Raw genomic sequence first — 12,653 nt, 5'->3', positions numbered from 1 at the left:
TCTCTGTGTCTGTCAAAAACGTGCAATCTATCAGTGTACAGAGTTATATTTAGACTGTCGCGAGCAATAAATTTTGGTCGTCAATGTCATTTCAAAATTTTGTTAGATTGTCACAAATTAAAAAAATTCCCTACCTGATTATGCCCATGTCAACAAAGTGTCAAAAAAAATGAGGAAAACATGACAATTTATGCCATTCAACATGATGATAGGATTGATAGGTTATGATGTTTAAGACCGTTTTACAATGGAGCATTTTCCATTGCGTCAAAGAGTGATATTGACGACCAAAATGTATTGCTTGCGCTGTACACAATATAATTTGCTTGAAAAACGTTTAGTATATATTTTTGCTCTCACTATTTAATTAAATACATATCAAGAAACTAACCTGAATTTTTACACTTCCACACTGCTTTGTTACCGTGGTACCTGAAGGTAATTTCAATGGATCCAGTACGTTAATAAACTGCACAATAGGCTGATCTCCTGGGACTTCACAACATGTCAGCTGGTTAATTTGCGTTCCTGGAGGTTTACCCATCAATTTATTTGCTTCGTTCACTATTGAACTAGAACAGTAATTTAAAGCGATCATTAAACATATACATTATTGTAGATGGTTTTACAATGTTTTCATCGATGGGACATTGTATGTTGATGATTTAGCTTCATCAGTTACAGTTTCCACGACAATTTTGCTTTTTGTTGGTGAAGAACTACTAAAAGATGTACTTTCCTTAGATGACACTTCTAAATTGGTTCTAAAATTAATTGAAATATTACATAACACGCCACCAGTAGTGTACTTTGGACACAACTTTATAACTACAAGAAATATCCAAGAATAAGGAAAAGTTGACGAAAACAGAGAAGAATAAACAACATTTAGGGCCAGTTTATAGAAAAAGAATTAAATATTCAATTCGAATCAAATTTTAATGCGCCATTAACTCATGGATCCGAAACTTCGATTGGTTCAATCTGATCACGTGTTCAGTTAATTTCGCATTTGATTAAGATTAACTTAATTTCGCTTCTGTAAACTGGCCCTTAATGTTACTATATCTTTAAGTAAAAAAAAAAATATGAACCGAATAAAATACAAATTCTTGTATGTATAATTTTATGTGAGTACTTGAGTCAAAAGAATGCAAAAATAAATAAATTTAATGGATAAATATTCTTGAAATATTCATATGTTAGAAGTTAGATCCCAAGTGCGCGCCAAATACCGGAATACAAATACAATATTCAGATTGTATTTGGCGTGCACGATGGATATACGAAAGATTATTGCCTGAAGAAAATTTTACATTAAGATAAGCAGTTATTTAAAACTGAATCATGAACATTACCAAGAAAAATTTTGGATTATATTTTGCTAGGTGATTTGTTTAATATGCATTAATATGATTGGTTTAATTTTCTGAGGCCAATAGTCTCAAAGTGTCACTGCACCCATATTATAATACATATTTTACCTGACGACGTTATTTGAAGTATCTACTGTGCTTGTTGGTACTGAGGTTAGCAACATTGGCGTTATGCGTCTTTTCCCGGAAGGTAATCTGGTTTCAACTTGTTTATTTGCAGGTACCAAAATGCTGGTATTAAGTTTGGGCGATTCAAATGACACTTCCTGTGCAACTGGTTTAGGCAGTTCAAGAGAAATGTTGGCAGTGTTGTTCGTTTCATTTATTTTATCTATGGCAGTTAACAACTCTGGATTTTCAACAATTTGCGTACCACTGAAAGTTAGATTCCAACTTTTCTGCAGCGATTTGTGATATATTCTCTCATAAAGATCATTCTAAAAATTAATGTTACATCAAATTTTAAAGAAGTCACAAAACTAACACCAAAATAGATATTTTATACAATTAAAGGCTGCTTAAATTATTTTCAACTGAAAAAATTCCCAAAAATATTGATTTTGAATGAAGTTAAAAATTATAACAACTAATGGCTTTTTTCACTAGCCAGGTAAATTAAGGCGCCCCAGCACGTTTTTGAATATCATTTAATACAGGGTTATTGTTATTATATGTAAATGATTGTTCCATCGCAGTTGGCGTTGAAAACCCACACAAATTTTGGATGTGCCACAGCCTCTCAACGTTAGACAAACAAGTAGACAGATTTCCACTACCGCCAATATCGCCACCTATCGGTGATACTAGTTTCACTCATGTCACAAGGCTTGCGGCACATTTAACTACGCCACCAACGCCTACTGCGATGGGACAATCATTTATAATGACTTTGTAGATTAAATGGTGAGATTGTTTAATTTTTTAGTTCTACACCTCAAGTTAATTCATTTAGTTTTTTAAAGAAAATCTCTGTAGAGTTACAAGTAAACCTATTCATTTTACTTTTATTATGACGTTCATTATGTCCGAATATTAAACATTTCAAATTACCGATTTGTACAAAATCCTTTGGATATCAAGATAATTTGTTAATAAAAACCTTTTGTTATCAGTTCATGTATATGTCAAACTTTGTTGATGTGGTTATACTCTAAATAAGGTAAGAAGTTTTGTTTCTTTTTTGTTTTGTTTTTGCTTTGTCTTTTACTTGGTTGACCTGTAATTGGGACATCCTGTTGGTCAACTTGTCCAAATAATAATAATAATAAGAAGTCCCAAGGCAAAAATATGAATTAATGGACATTTATGGTAATGACTTAAAAAAATTAAGTGGGAACATTCAAAACTACTTTATTTGACATTCACTTTTTATTTCTGTTGCAAATCGAAACTTTTATTAGCTCATTTTTTTTTTCATTTGAATGAAATATGAGTACGCAAAGCTCTGTTGAATACATAAAAATAATAATAATAAATTCAAAAAACAGGTCAGTCTTCTACTGTGTACATCTCTGAAGATTACATGAATGCTGAAGCTGTACCACTGTGAAGACCGCCAAAATATTCTACTTACTTTCTCCTTGATAGACAATGGTATTCCAATTTCTTCTTGTTCAAAAATAACACATGCTACACTACCATCCCATGAACAGGCAAATAAATATAAGCCATTACTGCTCCAGGAGATGTCTAACACACTGTCATCAAAAAGGTCTTTAATTACTACCAAAGGTCTTTTCAGCGATGTCAGCCATACACTTATAGACCTATCTCTTGAACCTATGGCGCAACAACAATACTGTTGGCTTTTAGGACTTCCTGGTGCCATCTTTTTTAAAATATTTGAGTTGAATCTCTATAAAAATGGAAATACATTATGTATTGGGTGATTCAAAATGGTTGTGGATAAATATGACAACTACGTACGAAAATGTATGTGGCAACCCCGTAGGTAGGATAGAATTGACATTTCTTTGACAATTCATAGGTGCGGAATTTTGAAAATTGTCAATTCAGTTTGCATGCTATAATAGTAGTTTATTTAATGAGTTCGTGTGTAAATTGAGCCTTTTTTCTCACAAGTGGGCCATTTTTAAACGCGAGTGAAACGAGCGTTTTAAAGGCCCACGAGGTCCAAAAAAGGCCCAATTTACACACGAACGAGTTGAATACAACGTTTTTTTGTTCAACGAGCCCCTTAAAGGCTCCAAATCGCTTAAAATCTTGAAAATTAGCTTGACGTTTCGTTTCGACAAGTTGTGACATTTATCAAAATCCGTTCACACAGGAGAAAATTCTCAAATTCTAACAGTGTCGAACAAAAAAAAATCAAATGCACGCATATGAAATGTCATACAAATGTCAACCGTAACCCCCCCCCGCACAGTTGCCACAAACATTTACGTACATAGTTGCCATATTTATCCACAACCATTTTGAATCACCCAATATTACACAATATTATCAATTTAACACAAAATATAATAAATTCAATCATTCAATTTATGGATATTCGCAAATCTTATACCTACTCCAAAAAGTATGAAGTATGTAAAAGTAACTTACAACACAAGTAACTGCTTTTCTGTGGCCCACGAAGTCTTTGTCTTGCCTCCAACCTTCTCTTTCTATTATTTGCGCTGTTGGTCCACCACCATTCATGGCATGTGATGACACAAGGTACTGGCCATCAGGTGACCAAGATAATCTCAGTACGTGAGTTGTTGCTGAACAATCGACAAATGGATCTTTTACCACCTCTTGTTGGACCCAATCACAGGTTCTCCAAATTCTCAGAGATTTGTCATCGGATTGACTAGCAATATATTTGCCAACAGGATCCCAGGTTACACCCTTAAAATCATGTTACTGTATTTTTTTCTGCAGTACGGACGTAAAGACAGCAACTTTTAAGAATGAAAACTTTAACTCTTTCATTGCGTCGTCGTGATCTGGCAATGCAATATCAACGCAGAAGTGCGCTATATGTACAACTAACTACATACGCCTTGAAAAGCTTATTTTTGTTTTAAATTTTCACAAGTGCATAGTCAAATGTATTTCGTTATCAATTACTTATATTAATGGTGTATTTCTAATCATTCTTATGGGATCTAAAATGGCAGAATTCTGTTATTTCTGCCCAGGCCAAAAAATTAACAATTCGTTGATTTTCTTTAAATTTATTAGAGAGTTTTCGCGTTACGTTCCGTTAAAATAACCGGTACGTTATTCGCGAGCAATTACCGTAATCGCTTATTTTAATAATGAATCGGTTACGCTATTGCCTAGCAACACCAGCGTTAGCGTACATGGTTATCTCTATTAATATAAAACTGCTTGTGTGTTTTGATAAATCACTATAGATTGTTCCAAAACATGTTCCAATGAAATAAGAATTTTGATTACACCAACGGTTTGGGAACGAAGAACAATAAAAGGAGACTGCTAGAACTTTGCACCTCGCCAAATCCGCAAAATCCCAAATTACTGAAAGATTGGCTCGCAATACTTCAGCCAAGCGGAGTCCAGAGAGACAACGAAAAATGACGCCATGTTTAAAATTTAGATCGACGAATTCTCAGTTTGTCGAAACATCAACCATTCCTACCAGTAACTAAGATCCTTGGACAACGGGAAGAATCTGGAGATGCAGCGTTAAGTTAAAAAACAATCAGGAGAAAATTAGTTGGGAAGGGATTATTTGACAGTCGTCCTTTCGCAAAACCTTTACTTTCGAGGCGAAACGTGAAGGCCTGACGTAACTTTGCCCAGAACCATATTACTGGACTTCAGAAGAATGGGAAAGAATCATGTTCAGTAAATCAAAGTTCAATTTCTTTCGTAGTCAGTTGGCATACCCTTACATTTGAAAAAAAAAAGTTAGGGGTGGTTGCGTACTTCCAGGAGGAGATATGCAAAAACAATATGCACCACAATGTAGGCAAGGAAAAACAAAAATCGACCTGTTTCGGGATTTTTTACAAAAATCTCCAATGTCCAAGTTATGAATATTATTCCAGTTAGTTTCCACACTGTATTTTATACGATTAAATTCAAATCGGTGCATTTTAACGGAAGTTATCGTGAATGAAAGAAAATTCCATAGACAGACGTACACACGGACTATTCCGGACACGGAATCTTGGCCAACATTTTTTAGACTTTACTAAAAAAAATTATGTAAACCAATCATTAGTGTCATTAATGAAGGACAATTATTAAAAATCACTTTGAAGTTTTTCTTGTGACATCAAAAAAGCAGGGAAATGGCATTATCGAGTCAAAAGTTGGGTTTTATTCAATAAAGGCCAGTTCACATATATTTGTCAGTTAAATGTCAGTTGTGGCCAAGATTCCGTGTCCGCAATTGTACGGTTCCTTCAAAAAAAAACGGGAACTGCCAGAAAAAGTTCTGTCAGATTTTATTAAATTTTTATAGTTTGAAACGGCCTTTTAGAATTTAGGTTAAAAAACTGCACTTATGTGTCAGAAATACTACTGTCAAACAGATAGAAATTGACATAAATTGACAAATTAAATTTTCAGTTCACATTAGGTCAAATTTAATTTCCCGTTTTTTTTTTGAAGCCAACTGTACTATTCCGGCCAAAAAATTTCGTCCACCCTTTTCCTGTCATTTCACAAAAATTGGGTGTAGTTTAACCTTTATTGTCATTATGATTAACGTTTGCAAATTAAATTTAAAATTTATTACTGTCACCCATAAGAACATAGACACAATTTGACACACATGTTAACATGTGAAATAAGGTTATTCGTTCCTAAAGAGTGCTTTACAGCGTATGTGAGTGGAATTACATTTGTGGACGAAATTTTTTGTCCGGCACTGTACAGTCACGGCCACGGAATTTCGTCAGTCGTTGTCATTCAACTGACATTAGCACCTATTCTGTAAGCGATATGTTAATTTTTAACGCCCGTTAAAATTTATAATTTTAACACCGCGAGCTATTCTGTAACGACAAAAATTAACGCACCGCTAAAATGTTATTTATTTTAGCGCTTATGTTAAAATCTTCGGAAAATGTCGTGATAAAATCGTCTCAGTCACCACTTCAACCTACTAGTTGTTTGTTATCCTTATCTAGCTTACTATGACTTGCGAATATGTCTTTATTGAATAGATCTGGCATCTAAGTGCGTTTTGAATAAAAAATAATCGCTGGTAGGAATGTCATTTAAAAAGTGACGTTAAAAAATTTGAAGCAAAAATGCCGCCGAAAGTGCAGGGTGTATCACGAAGTGGACGAATGTCTAAACAACAAAAAGAGCTATTAATTAATCGCCTGGAAGTGGACCGATTTCTTCTGCATCAAGAAAAATTGAACCCAGCAGAATTGAAAAAATATAACTATGCTTGGGCCAAGTTGTCCACAGATCTAAATGGACTTCAAGGGGCAAAGAAAACAGTGATTCAATGGAAAGAGGTAAGTTACGTGGAATAAAGAATTGTAACAGTTTTAATTGTAATCTAGGCACTAAACGAATTAAAAGTTAATACAAGGCGTAAAGCCCGTTTATTACACCAAGAAGCTACGGGTACCGGTGGGGGACCTAAAAAATTAAGGGAATTGTCACAGCTTGAGGAACGGCTTATGGCGCTAATATCAAAAGTAGTTATTACTGGTGTATCTACCATTCCTGAAGCGGGAATTATACTGACCGAACCCAATGAACCTGAAAGAAATAATGTGGTTGATGAGGCTGATCCTAACATTTATCAAGAAATAATTGTATCTACTTACTTGAAAATGAATTTTTATTGTATAAACTATAAGGGATTGAATTTCCAGGCTATTGAATGCTAATGAAGAACAAGATATTACTTTAGTTAACGAAGTTACTAGTGAAAATAACAATGTGAGTGTGCTGACACGTTTTGAATCATTTTTACTAAAATATTTTCTTTTAGAAAAGTGAATCTGGAACTATAATTATTAACGTAATTTCTTAATAAAAAAAAAATTAAAATAATACAGGTAAGGTAATTTTTAGACTACATCAAATCCACCGAGTACAAGAAATGGCATTACAGCACGAGCAATGTCTGCACATGTTGGCAGATTCGAATATAGCCCTGGCACAAACTACCCTTCAATTAGCAAGGACAACGAGAATGAAAACACGCACAAGAAAAAGTGCTGCCTTACAATTAAATTTTTCATTATAACATTATTGTTCTACATTTAATTAAAATATGTTTCTACTATTTGGTTTCTGATTTGAGCTCCACCATTAAACCACTGATGATTGTTTGCGGCAGGTATTTGGTCAATAGGTACAGTCGATGGACAAATAAAACTGGGACAAAAATGACAATCACATAAGTCAAAATTTACAAATTTGCATCGTTTAATTACGGCTTTATCACAAATAGGTTAACTTTGGTATGACATATTATATAGACACTGACAAATATATTGACAATTCAATGGTCTGATTTACATAGATTAAATTTTAAGTGTCCCAGTTTTATTTGTCCACCGACCGTACCATTGGTTGTAAATGGTCATCATCTTCAGGAATAGGTACGTTGTAAGTTATGCACATATTATGCAAGATTGAGCTTGTATATATGATTTTGGCGGCTCTAATGGGTTTATAGTTCAATGCTCTATGGCCATGAAGGCATCTAAAACGACTTTTCAACAAACCATTGGTATGCTCCATAGTCATTCTAAGCTGTGAAAGTGCAGTATTAAATCTTGACTCCGGTGTGTCTTCTTGGGGATTCATAAAAGGAACTAATAACCATGGCTCCAGAGGATATCCGCTATCACCAAGCAAGTAATTTTCTTGATTATTTAAAACATAAATTTGCTGAAGATATCTTCTGATGCCAGATGTCATCCAAATAGCGCAGTCATGAACTGAGCCCGGAAATCGTGCATTTATACTTAAAATTAATTTATTGGCGTTACAAATTATTTGAGTGTTGATGGCATAAATTTTCTTTCTGCAATAATATACTGCTCCAGGATAAATTGGGTGATTGGCGGGTGGTGCCATAATCCTAATGTGGGTTCCGTCAACTATTCGCACAACATTAGAAAATGCATGGTGCTTGACTGCAAAACCTTCTTTTATAGCATTTATTCTTTCATCCGAAGTGGGAAATTTTATCCATTCGTTTAAAAAATGTGTGGTCATAATATCTGTAACTTCGGCTATGTTCCTACTTATTACGGGTTGACTTCCAGTTGCTGAATAGCCATGTCCAACACCTAGCTGGTAACTTCCGTGACCCAGAAAGTGTAAAACAGCAAAGATACGAAGATGAATGGGCACTTTTGTTACTCTCTGTGATGGAATCATGTATGGTGTCAACATATTTATTAAATTATGAGCACATTGTTTATTCAGCCTAAAGAGCTTTAAAAATAGTCTGTTCGGCAAATTAAAGGGATTGCTAGTATCTCTTAAATGACGCTGAAGACGCCGAGTAGCAATTCTATAATAAACATAATAATTTCACGACTTTACCAATGAGAAAACGTTGTTACTTACTGTTGTCTTCTATTTTTTCAACTATTATAAGGTGAATTAAACCGTCCAAAGCCATAATTTAAAATTGTAACACGTATTCCACTAGTACCCTTTAAAATATATCACTTAACGGTAGTTTTTAACGCTTAAACGTCAAAATTTTAAAGGCCAACTACCTTACAGAATGCGAATTACACTTTAACGTGCCGTCAAAATTTAACACCCGCTAAAAATTAACGTATCACTTACAGAATAGGTGCTATTAGCTGTAAAACAGGTTTTATGTATTTCTAACGCCACATTAGAATTTTTGACATGGATGTCAAAAAAGTTAGTGTTGGCATTTTGATTTTTATCGTGCGTGACAGAATGTCTGTCATAAATATTTTATATGATAAAAAAAAAAATTATATTTCGTGAAACATCAACAACAAACAATAAAACCCAGTCTTCCACATGGTGTACAACACGGTTAAACTAAATCATCCTTGGAATCCGAAACATACATTTTCTTTGATTTGTCGGAAATGATACACAATAATTTGAATTTGTCAATTTGCCGCGTCCAGGTAAATTGCCAAATTAGGAAATTCAAAATTATGAGCAGTAGTGTACACTACAAATTTGGCTGATGTAAATTTGAATGTCACTGTGACAATTGAAAAATTCTCCAATTAACAGATTTCAAAAGAACCATTCTGCAAACCCAAATACATGATGGTGGTACCATTAGAAACATTGCTGCTGAACTGGGTGTTAGCACTAGCACTGTGTTGCGGGCGGGTTTATTTTTACGGATTTGAAAATTTTTATTGAGGTTGACAAACTTTGACAAATCTCAGTACGTTCACTCAGCCTCATTTTCAAAAAACCTCAGTGGCGTCCCAAGTTAACTGTAGTCGTTTTTTATGATCACGATGGTATACTCTCGTGTCAGAAATGGATTACTCCCTAGGATTTAGGGATATTCGTTACTAGGTTGCCATAAATTTGGTTAGGTTGGAGGCTATGTGGTTTCTGGTGACAAATAAAAGATATCCCAAAGACAGTAAATTAATTGTAACAGTTGCAAATGACTAATTTCTCTCTAAGTGATAGATGATTTTTCGTTTCACAATCAATTTTGGTTACTGGCGACATATTTATTTGGATTTAATCTCTCAATTCAAAGTAACCAACCTTAGGCATTCAAAATAACTTTTGAAAATTCTAGTTACACACAACACGAAAAACGTTATTTCCCTAAAAGTTCGAATTCTAGGGAGTAATCCATTTTTGACACGAGTGTATACATGCAAAATTTTATATAGTCGTTTTCAACGACATTCGTGCTGGCATTGTCATTTTTAATATGTTGGTGCAGATTGTACATACAAATTCATATTCCATTCTTTATCTTGGTGAGTGGTCTTTGGGAAATTTTCAGCCGTCAAGTTGAATTTAGGGATTTTTGAAAGTTCTAATGGAAAAGTGCGTTGGTAGTTATTGAAAAATATTCAAATATTACAATAACGTACTTACAGAGACGCCGCAAAGTCTTTCTATTTATTATTGTCCTAGTTAAATTGCTCATATGGACCGAGACCACCGACACATAACCTCAAACGTGTCATCTTCATATCGCATCGTTTTCTAAAATTTTAATTACTTGCTTGGGAATTTCAAAATGTTCTAGACCGGCCACACATTTTCCGGTCAAATTTGATCCGGTTTATGATTTAAGAATCCGGTTAATTTCTCACACCCAAACTTCTTTGCAATATTGCCCGGCACGGGACGGGAATAATGTTCGGTCGACGGTCGGATTGACCGACGACGGACGCCGATAATTTTCATATCGGGAACGGTTAAATTTAAGAATCGATGTGAACGACTTATATATTTACATTTCGCGACATAAGATTGTGAGATTTGGAGATGAATGCTTGACGAAGATTCTGAATTCGAATGACAGCGATGACAGTTAATATTTGATTTACACGACACACAAATTTGGTGGAAAAAGTAAAACTTACAAAGCTCAAAGCTACCCATGGCTTGCTTGATCATATCGACCACTCACCAAGATAAAGAATGGAGTATAGCCAGGATTCAGAGTATAAGCAAATCCTAGTTAAAAAAAATGTCAAACAAGAAATTGAGGTTATAGTAAAAGAAAATTGCTATTTCGTCAAACATCAACAACAAATAATAAAACTCAGTCTTCAACATGGTGTAAAACATTGTTAAACCAGGTCATCCTCGGAATCCAAATCAATGTTTTCTTTGATTTGTTTGAAATTATAGAAAATAATTTGAATTTGTCAATTTGCCACATCAAGCTAAATTGCCAAATTAAAAAATTCAAAATTACTAAACTGAAACAGCAAGTAATGCCAATATACTGTCATAGTGACAGCACGGATGTCACTGAAAACGACTATAAATAAATCTCTTCGACTAAATAAAAGAGACAAAGAATGTAAACAATTAACAATCTTTTGTTGACCATGTTATATCTTGTCTTAATATTACAAAATTTGAAAAGTAGAAATTAGGTACCTTGACCATGCCTGTATGTCCTTTTAAAACTGCAATTTTCTCTGGAAATTTTTGAGCATTCCATATGATTACTGTGTTGTCCACACTTCCTGAGGCTAACCATCCATCATGGGGTGCCCATGATAGATCCAATACATCACCATTATGTGAATTTAATGTATGTACACATTTCCATGTTTCAACATTTACTTTACCACTTCCAAAGATAGAGGAACTTCCTTCACAAGTAAGTCGCCATATCATGACAAGTTTATCATCACCACCAGATGCTAAGAGATGACCCTCATTGTTCCATCGGACCACATTAACACAGGCTATAATTTATTACATTATATGGTAAAAATCATATATATATATATACCATTTTACCCAAATGATTGTCCATTTGACACAGCATTTTTGGAATTTTTGGATCAGTTTCATCTATATCTGATAAAACTGGTGCAATGTTCCATATTACTATTCGACCACCTGAACCACCTTGACCTCCAGTTGCAAATCTACCACCTTTCGGATGAATATCAACCGAAAATATAGGTTTGTCTCCTAAAATTGTTTACTAACAACTACCAAAAGTATTATTATGAATTGACCACATACCTTCATGTGTTACCCAAGATGGTTTAAAAAATATCATTGTAATAAAAACAAATTAAATGATTGTGGTTACACCAAGTACCTATTCAGTTTTATGAGAAAATGGGATACCAAATAAGTGATACCAAGTATCAACTTTACATTCTCAAAATGTAAATTGTATCATTGTTTTGTTTTTCTTGTCGTCCACATTTCAAAAGTCACAAACACTGCTACAACTTATTTATGTCACCACATCCAACTGCTGCAAAATGTCGCGAAAAAACCCGTACAGCCACTGCCACTACTATTAGTAATTGATCTTACAATACAAACAATAACAATGCATAAATCAGGAAGCACCTCACATGTTAGAAACCGGCACCATACACCCAATAACCAATAATCAATTATCCTTAGTCTGTGCCATACACGTAGATTGGATTATAGGATATTAGATATCTTGATTGGATACATGCACGATATACATAAGAAGAACTTCTTTCTATCATGGATACATGGAACCACAGACATGGAATCATGGAAAACTATGATGGAAAATAGTCAGGTTACAAACAGCATAGATAACACATAGATAAAGGACAGGAACCAGAAACAGATTAAAGTGATTAAACAGAAGAGAACGGGAGA

At 34.2% G+C, this 12,653-nt stretch overlaps 2 protein-coding genes across 9 annotated transcripts in view; one reads left to right on the top strand and one right to left on the bottom strand.

Moving 5' to 3' along the window:
• The window catches only part of Hira (histone cell cycle regulator-like protein), a 27,621-nt gene extending 14,968 nt beyond the window's left edge, over window positions 1-12,653 (bottom strand). The window contains exons 1-8 of one of the 3 annotated variants that reach the window (XM_069037581.1): window positions 12,027-12,653; window positions 11,796-11,972; window positions 11,427-11,740; window positions 3,942-4,229; window positions 2,950-3,231; window positions 1,485-1,813; window positions 630-764; window positions 392-572 (exon numbers count right to left, since the gene is read on the bottom strand). In XM_069037581.1, the coding sequence (XP_068893682.1) occupies window positions 392-572; window positions 630-764; window positions 1,485-1,813; window positions 2,950-3,231; window positions 3,942-4,229; window positions 11,427-11,740; window positions 11,796-11,972; window positions 12,027-12,063 (1,743 nt within the window). In that variant the 5' untranslated portion in view covers window positions 12,064-12,653. Of the gene's footprint in view, window positions 1-391; window positions 573-629; window positions 765-1,484; window positions 1,814-2,949; window positions 3,232-3,941; window positions 4,230-10,259; window positions 10,345-10,406; window positions 10,745-11,426; window positions 11,741-11,795; window positions 11,973-12,026 lie in introns of those variants that run through there. The other 2 variants (XM_069037574.1, XM_069037589.1) reach the window with 2 other exon arrangements.
• On the top strand, window positions 5,771-7,581 carry LOC138123390 (uncharacterized). 6 transcript variants are annotated; one of them, XR_011156778.1, is made up of 5 exons: window positions 5,774-6,826; window positions 6,875-7,132; window positions 7,193-7,259; window positions 7,312-7,341; window positions 7,395-7,577. XR_011156778.1 is itself a non-coding variant. In XM_069038111.1 (3 exons), exons 1-3 carry the CDS (start codon window positions 6,611-6,613, stop codon window positions 7,205-7,207), a joined length of 489 nt encoding a protein of 162 aa, XP_068894212.1. In that variant the 5' UTR covers window positions 5,774-6,610; the 3' UTR covers window positions 7,208-7,577. The 6 variants fall into 6 exon arrangements, 2 of the variants coding, with proteins under 2 accessions (XP_068894187.1, XP_068894212.1); XR_011156776.1 differs by having other exon boundaries at window positions 5,771-6,826; window positions 6,875-7,259; window positions 7,395-7,581; XR_011156777.1 differs by having other exon boundaries at window positions 7,312-7,577.

The sequence above is a fragment of the Tenebrio molitor genome, chromosome 1, assembly GCF_963966145.1.
Source record: "Tenebrio molitor chromosome 1, icTenMoli1.1, whole genome shotgun sequence".
NCBI lineage: Eukaryota > Metazoa > Arthropoda > Insecta > Coleoptera > Tenebrionidae > Tenebrio > Tenebrio molitor.
The sequence above is the reverse complement of the archived record's forward strand: the minus strand, read 5'-3'. Positions and strand labels throughout refer to the sequence as shown.